Genomic DNA, 8,761 nt, shown 5'->3' on the forward strand with positions numbered 1-8,761 from the left:
AGAACTGTACTTAGGGGGTCAGGATTTATCCAGCAGTAGAAACCAGTAGGGTCCGTGGCAGGTCAGTTAGACTGGACAGCCAGGCTTTTTAGGAAAACGGGGCTTCTTGCAGCTTCGTGTGTCCCTGTAGCTTAAAAGGATGTCAGACAACTGACACTTGGAGTTTACTTCTCTGTCCTGGGTACAAGTGGGTGCTGGTTCAGTCATTAGGATTTTCCTCACACGACTCAACTTCTTTTGTTTTTCTTAACCCATAGGGAAAAAGGACCCATGGGTAACCCTACCCACCTTTGCAGCAGTTTATGTGTGCCCTACTTCAAGCAATTCCATAATGCCTTTCTATACCTAGATCAGGCTTCTCCAACGAGTAGCTCATGAGCTACCATTAGCTCTTCAACTACCCATATGTAGCTCTCCTGTGTGCAACCCAGCCTACTAAATTAAAAGATGTTGCTTGGTTGAATTAATATATGTATGCAAAAATTAAAAAGTGTGTATTTAAGATGAAAATGTAAACCTGTCTGATGTGGTCAGTATTAAAATTCTAATAATATTAGAAACTCAGGATGATTTTCATTGAACATAAGTAGCTCTTACTACAGAAAAGGTTGGACACCCATGGCCTAGGTCCAACACAGCAGAACCTTTCCTCCCCTATGCAGGGCTCATGTGCCCTCCCAGGAGTTATGGCACGGGAAATAAGCAAGCTCTCCTATGTGGCCTCTTAAAATAATTTCTGGGGGCTGCTTTTCTCACTCTGGGTTTGGTGTCTGTCAGACTAGAAAGACAACGGAGGTGCAGGACCAGGTGGTGACTACATTTTACTGTGGAAATGTAGGCCTCTTTTAGGTAAATTATGATCCCGGGCACTGCCCAAGTGGTCATCCTGTCAGAGTAGCATAACCCCTCCTCAAACCCAAGGCTTTTGTCTCTGCTCTGGGAGCTAGTTGACATTTTATCACAGGGGCTATTCAGCTCCTGGATGACGATTAAAAGCTCATTCAGATGTAGTTCTAGACTCTCTAGGCATTTAAAAGGGGACTTATTATATGCACCTTTGTAAAATATGTAAAATATTTAGTACAAAACTAACTTTACCAATGAAATTGAGCTTGTAATAAATAAGTAAAAAAGTCCAAGAATTACCTTTGTTGGTGGCTCAAAGGCACAGATAACATTATTCAATTTAAATGCTGTATTCCAACGCTTTCTTATAGAACATCTCACACTGATATAGTGAAAATAGCCTTTACGACCTTGTCACTCTAATGACACGTTCTGACATGTCCTACTTTTAAATACCATGCACTCAGGCTTATTGGGTATTAAGTCCTACTTAGGGTTGACATATTAATATTTGTTTTAAAAAGCCTGTAAAAAGGGTTGTTTTGACAGGTTGAATTTGCAGTTTTACAACTGCACTGAAAGGCTACAGTGGTAGGCTTGCAGTTACATTTCCCACTGTCACTCTTATAGTGTCACAACATGTGCTGCAGTCTACTGATATTTAACTTACAGGCCTTGGGTCAGCAGAGTCAAAAGACCAGCAGTATCAGTCCAAAACAATTGTTTTCCAGTGACCAACATTTTTTTACAAACTTTACAAATTATTCAAGCTTTAAGGTTTCATTTTTTTGTGAGTTTATTGCCATGCAAACCTAGGGGCATATTATCAAGAAGCTGCGAAAAATATCGCGGAGCGCGCTTAGCGCAAATATTTCCATCGCCAGCTATCCCTGGAATATATTTCCACGCTAACGCTGTATTAGCAACAATTAGCGCCATGGTGATATATATTCCAGCGATAGCGGGAGGGATAGGCCAACATCGTGAGAAAACCAGCGATGTTGATGGGGAAGGTGGAAAACCTTGCTGATACGACTCTGTGGTCGTATCAGCATAATCCACCCCCCATGTTAGGTATTGCTAACTCCTGATATTAGCAGGTGTAAAAAAAACGGCGATGACCCCCATTAGCGCGACTTTTTACGTCGCTAACCAGGGCCAGGGCCTCCTTGCTAATAGGCAATAGGCCTGTTTGCGGCTGTTTTTACAGGTCTGTTGGTCGGGAAAGACTACTTTGCATGTCATTAGCGATAAATATCGCTGACATGCAGAGGCACCCAAACCAGTCGCTTTCGTCAGAAAGCTGTCGCTAACTGCTGTTAGCGACAGCTTGCTGATAGGGCGATAAAAATATCACCGCTTTAGCGGCAAAAAGTGCCACTAACAGCGGCGATATGGCCCATGGGAGGTTTGCAAATCTTTGCATTGTTCACAAAGTGTGACATTTTGAAACTTTGCAAAACTTTGCTGGCAAAATAGAATGCAGATGATTATATTAATTTTTATTTTATTTTACACCTAGGGGTCAGCTCACTTATTGAAGTAGAAAATGAATTACGCTCATTCATCAGTGAGCAGTGAGTGATTAGCCAATACTACACTCAGTCTCTCTGTGTGCATCAGGACCTATGTATCATATGGAATGTATGACAAGCAATACTGTAGCCTTATAGACCACCCTAGGGGGCTACACAGATCTTTAAGGGACCACATGATCATTATATGCCTGAGCCAAAGGTCATTATTAAGGGAGCAGGACATCAAATATCCAGTATAGCCTGCTTTGGTATACTATAAGGCTACTGGAACATTCTTCCCTCTTTCCTTCCTGCTACTTTGAAAAAGCCCTGCCCAGAGACACAGGGAGTGTGAAGCCCCCCACAGCTCTGTAGCTTCTCTGGCTTTATTTAACAGCACCTCCTGTGAGTGCTTAACAATTTCTGTCCACACACAGGCCCATGTAATTAACGGTCAAATATGCTTAGTGGAGTTGTGAAAGTGACTAGCAGTCAGTTCCTGATTCTTCTTGGGCTCTGCCAAACTATGTTTTCTTTGTTTGGTAGAACCAAAAAGACACAGGAGCTGAGGTTAATTGCCCCCTCTTTCCTTCCGAGGTTCAAGCAATACTGTGAGCTTCGTGAAGAGGAAGGACGGCTCACTGCTTTTCTCTTCTACAGCCTCTGCCTCTCTCACTCCCCTGTGCAATCCACATATTCTGCAGAGGCATGGGAGAGGGAAAGTCAGGTGGTGTGGATTAGAACATTGAAATTTTGACAGCAGCAGGCCTAAAACCATGTCTATAGCTTGCTGCCGCTTCATTGTCTTCAAAAGTGCTCTCAACATTCCAATATAATAATATAGCCTGAGAGCAAGACATAGCAGGCTCTACTGGCCATTAAAGGTCCTCGTCAGCGAGGGCCTTTAACAAAGGACCGATAAAACCTGCTACGGAGGGCTCTAATGCTATTAAAACATTCCGCCTCTAGAGGGCAGAAGGTTCTAATTTGTGTAACTAAGGCCGCCTGGAGCCCGAGGGGGTTGAAATCTCCACGGGTTACGTGATGCCTTTGTGCATAGCAACAGATGTCGACAAACATTGGAATGGTGATAGTCCGGCCTTCTACCAGTCATTAGAAGCCTGGAGCACTCCCTTGTTTTCAATGGAGTGCTGAACATTCAATGTTCTAATAACAGCAATTAACTGGTTCTCTAAGAAAGGGATGTTTAATTGACCCAGAATCGTACTTCGAGTTGGGATAGTCCAATCTATTGATTGATTCAATAGGAATAGTTGATTTATTTATCAATTACATTTCCCTGTAGAACCACTGAGAAAAGAAAGGTGGAGCAAAAATATAAAGTTTTTTTCCCCTGATCCTTCAGAAATTGACCCTGGAGAGGAATCTGGAGGAGACACAATGTCATTTTGCAGAGGAACTAGAGAGGAAGCAGAGGACAATCCGCCAGATGGAGGCAGAGCTCTCTGATCTGCGGGCCGAGCTTGGGCGTCAGCAGAATGAACACCAGAATCTGATGGATCTTAAGACGCGCCTGGAGAATGAGATTGCCACATATCGCCGCCTGATTGAAGGGGATGACTTCAAGTAAGCTATTGAAATCTCCGCCACTGTAGTGACGTTTGCAGAATTCATTAGTGAGGGCTGATCTTTTAAGCATGACCTGAATCCTAGGTTAAGAAAGCTCAGACGTTTCAGGTGTCTCCTAAAGTAGTGTAAGTACCAGTTGCTAATCTTGTTAAGATGACTGAGAATGACTGAGAATGAAATCTGTGAGTGAATTGGGTACCAATCAGTGCAAGAAGTGGTGCAAGGCATCTTGTGGCTAGGACTGAGAGAAAGGAAAAGTAACTATTCTAACAAAACAGACAACTCACAGAATAAGTGAGATTTAGGAGCCTTATGGAAATGCATGTGGTAAACAATCTCTGCATTTGGACGGTCTTCAACCAGGACCATTAATGGCTATTTTCATTAGCCCTGGGAGAAAATCTGTTTTATATAGTGTATACATACAATTGGCTATCATGCTGATTATTAACATAATTAAACAGGATTTAGGCTATTCTAATAGCCATTTAAAAATGACAAATAATGTTCATTACCATCATTTTTATTATTATTTTTATAATTACTAATACACTATTAAGCACCACGGTCATAACATTTAAAATACTATAACTAATGTTTATTACTATCACCATTATTATTGTTGTTATTACTATTTCTATTACCATTATTAATAATGTGTATGTACTCAATATTTCGGATGAAGTTACCTGCGGAAGACAGCTACAGTGAATGTAGCTTTAAAGGGCTTAACAGGAGCTTCACCCAACAGAACATCAGTGAGGCTCTTGGGATGATTTAAAAGAACCCACAGTGAGAGAGCAATACCTGCTTAAAGATGCCCGCAAAATGATGCAACTTTGCTCTGAGTGTCTTGATAAGACATCTCCCTCAAATTAAATATAATTTAAAGAGACAACACATTACCGCCATGTGAATTGCATGGTCGCTGAACTGTCACTGTCTTAGTTAAGGTGGTATATTTATGGAGAGCCCCTTACCCTTGTTTTAATTAGTGCACAGTCCTTTACCACTAGAGATTTTTTTGAGAGTCCTTTACCTAGGTCTATGCTAATTCAGAGACTTCTCCAGTTATCTCAATTTGGGAATAGCCAACTACAGTGGTCTAAGTTAATGGAACATTCTCTGTCATAGTGTCCGCTACTGTGATCTCATTTAAAGGTCGCTTTCTCTCATTGCTTCTTTTAAAGGGACCACGTCTTCACCAGTGAGGGATGAACTGGGACCTCGCTACTTAGGATCCCAGATAGTGAGGGGAGGCATGTCCTGGTCTTATAGAGATTCATATGGTAAAGGATAATACGTATTTCTCTACCTACATGTGAGGTAATGGGTGGTCTTCAATAATGCCAGCTCTTTATGGTGTCCTTTTCCACAGTTTTAAGAGAAAAGAGTTGCTGGCTCCCAGGTGATTGGTAGCCCAATCCCTGCATAAGTGGTTGCAGTGAGGCAGCTGTTGGACAGGCTATGTAATTGTAGGACATTATGAAATCTGCAAAACAAGTACCTGATGAAGTCTCATGCTTTACTGAATCCAATGGAAATAAATTCATGGGAACTTCGGCGACTTATGTTGTTTAATGATCTTTTTAGCAAAAACATGTTTTCTGTTCACGTGACATAGAAGCAAGGCATTTCAGTTCTAAACTCCATACCTTAGCATTGTGTGGCGAATCTGTAAGCAAACAGATGGAGAGGGAGGCATTGATCTAAAATGCTCCCTCATGAATATTCTTCACAATTATGGTTGGTTGTATACTGTTCTTGGACACGGATGAAACTCATTGACATGCTTTAGGTTATAGTGCCAAATATGACTGACATTCTGCAAAGCACCCTTGCTCCAGCTTTTCTTTCAGTCAGGTCTGTGGTTTTACAGTCCAGTGGAACAGATTGTTCAGCCAGTCTTACAGCACTTAGTGACTCAAAGGTTTCACACTTCTTTTGTTTTCTTTTCTTTCAGCAGAACAGCAAATCAGAGAGGTAAATATTTGATTTAACTTATTTTTTTTATCTCAAAGGGTCGCTGCTCATTAAAAAATCTTCTGTGGAGTGGTAGATTTGATTATCTAGAAATGTTTTTTTGCCTCAGGATTCATCTTATTAGGAGTGGAGACCGTGCTGATCAGACAGTATATTATATGAATGGAATAAAAGTCACTTATAAGTTTTGTTTAATATGTTGTCAAGACCAGCATGGCTTTGTTTGGGAATGAGGTGTGGGACACACCTCTTTTCCACACTTTAGTTGCTCTCTTCAGGCTCTTCTTTACCCCTCAGTGTCACATTCCCCACCCTCTATCTTGTGATGCAAATGCTATTTTCAGTGCACTGGTCAGCCTGTTGTTTTGTTTTAAGCCAGGTTCTCTGTCACACACATCCTCAATAACAGATCCTGCCACACACTTTCAAGTAATCCCCTGTCTTTGCCCCACTCCTTCGCCCACTATGCCTCCATCCGCTGTGTCAAAACTCCTACATACACTGCTCTCTGCACCCTAGCCCATTCCCTGTCCCATGCAACTCCAAATCTATTTGTACTGGTAGCAGGTCACTTTACAGGGGTGGCTGACTGAACACGTGTAGCAGCATAATTTTCAATTAATGGATGTAGTCAGTCCCATCCAAGCAGACTGTATAAAAATGACCTGCCTTGGTATTATGATGGTAAATTGCTCCTAAATTTTAAACGGTTTTAAATATGGAAGTGAAATAAGTGATGTGTGTGCCATATACCCATATTACTTATAAATGTAAGTATCAATTGGTTTGTTTACTGTTTCATTTATTGCTTATAGAGGCAAAAATAAATGTTGCTACTTGAACCAGGCACAGCCGTGATACAACCATACTTCCACTATTGAAACGCCTTGTAATTATTCTAATTTCTTAGTAGATTACATAGATATTATCCCCAAATCCCCACTGTATCTTTTCCATGAGTGGTCAGGGGAGGTCCAGGAGGGTCACTCATGACAGATTCTTAGGATTTCCACATAAAACACATTTACATACAAGTAATCTGGAGCTACATTGTTCCACCGCTTACTCGTTCTCAGAACTGGCCACCAGGCAACATATCAGTGCTATATAGGTCCTGAATAATTTAGTTAAATGCAGGAAGCTCACTAAGATATGCAGTGCTTAGACTGAAAACCTTACATGGATTTGGCCATCGTCGATCTGTGTGGAAACCTCATGGTCCATATGCAATGATAATACTATCGCGAGTGCTCCGAAGGCATTCTCAAGAGCCCAAAGGGTGCAAAAGTACTTTAGGATGTATAGTTGTATCTGCCCAGTACTAATCTGAGCATGGGACTTGTCTGTCTATTAAAGAGCATTCTGAATGTCTGACCCTTTCATGTTCTTACAGATTCCAATGGCCGTCGAAGAGTAAAGACGATTGTACAAGACTACGTTGATGGCAGGGTGGTCTCCTCCAAGGTGAAAGAGATCCATCAGAAGGCATGAGTAAGGTCAGGAAAAAATTTAACATGGCCTGAAAAACCAGAAGTGAAAGACTGTTGGAACAGCAGCTCAGACAGGGCAGAGGCTACTGACAACAAACAGAGACTGATCATCCACAAACCTGTTCAAGAAAGAATCTGAGCTCAGAGCTTGTTGGGGAATTGGATTACAGCCAGAAATACATTCTCCACTGTCTCTTCTACACTAAACTGCCTCAGATCTTCAAATGCAAGCTAATATGTGAATTACATGTATGTTATTGTATAATTCTGTATTCTCTATTTCTTCTGTTACTATATTATATTGTATGACTCCCAGTAGGTAATAAAGTATATTATTTTAGTGCTGGGGAAAAGTTTATAGCATTTTTCTATAATGCAATGTGTGAATTTTGGTGGCCACTGTACTGTGAGTTTTTGATTGCACGGATTGTGATATAGTTTAACTACATTTTCCAGGTCATGTTTACAAACCTAGAAACCGCTACCACAATGAACAAAAGATCTGTTAGAGCTTGTCTACACTATGTGAACTTATAAACAGATCCTGGTCAGTGCCTGAGTCCTGACAAGGTGCCGACTTCTATGACACCACAATATGGGAACTTTGGAGCGTGGTTTGTGTCCCACCATTGCATATCTCCAGTTGACACCCTTTTTGGAAATCTCAGCTGTGAGGGTAAAAACTGAATGGATACAAAATGTGAATTTTGCTATTGTCACCCAATGAAGGCATCCACCAAAGGACAATGTTTCCGTAGTAGTGGGGCAAGAGCGAACAGCTTACATTGGTGCTTTCTTCGTAAACTCATGGTTTGTGTGTGCATGAGCATGGATGTTCACCTTCCAGGAATGTCTTACTTTGTATCCTAAGGTCTGTGACCTCGATAACTAGAGGAATCGGCTGCCTAGGTTCACATCAGAACATCTGTGGGGTATCCTTATTCACAGGCAAGGAACGTGCCAAGATCAATGAAAGAAAGTTCGAACACATCAAAAGAATAAGTGGGCGACAGAACACATATGCATCATGTAGGAGAGGTGCATAGAGACAATGTGCCTCCCAAGTGGCCTAAGGCTGTTGTCATTTTCAAACCCAAAACTAAATTTTAGGTTCAAATCTAAGGGTCCAGGGGGCATATTAGCAAGAACCAGGTAACACTTATCTCCCTTTTAGCATCAGGAAACTGCTGCTAAAACGGCAATAATGGGCTTGTTAATATGCGTTATAGAATTCCAATAGAAGGCCAGGTCAGATGTGCAGGACATCTAACCTGGGCTTCTGTTGGAAGCTAAAACGGCGATAATTAAAAAAAAGTTCTTGCTAATATATGCCCC

General features: G+C 41.4%; 1 protein-coding gene across 1 annotated transcript in view; it reads left to right on the plus strand.

The window, feature by feature from the left end:
* Positions 1-7,766, plus strand: part of LOC144755999 (keratin, type I cytoskeletal 19-like) — a 128,310-nt gene extending 120,544 nt beyond the window's left edge. The window contains exons 6-8 of the mRNA XM_078645473.1: positions 3,730-3,950; positions 5,917-5,936; positions 7,330-7,766. Of these exons, the coding sequence (XP_078501599.1) occupies positions 3,730-3,950; positions 5,917-5,936; positions 7,330-7,427 (339 nt within the window). The 3' untranslated portion in view covers positions 7,428-7,766. The remainder of the gene's footprint in view (positions 1-3,729; positions 3,951-5,916; positions 5,937-7,329) is intronic.
* Positions 7,767-8,761: the final 995 nt, after the last annotated feature.

This window comes from Lissotriton helveticus, chromosome 5_1 (genome assembly GCF_964261635.1).
Source record: "Lissotriton helveticus chromosome 5_1, aLisHel1.1, whole genome shotgun sequence".
Classification (NCBI taxonomy): Eukaryota; Metazoa; Chordata; class Amphibia; order Caudata; family Salamandridae; genus Lissotriton; species Lissotriton helveticus.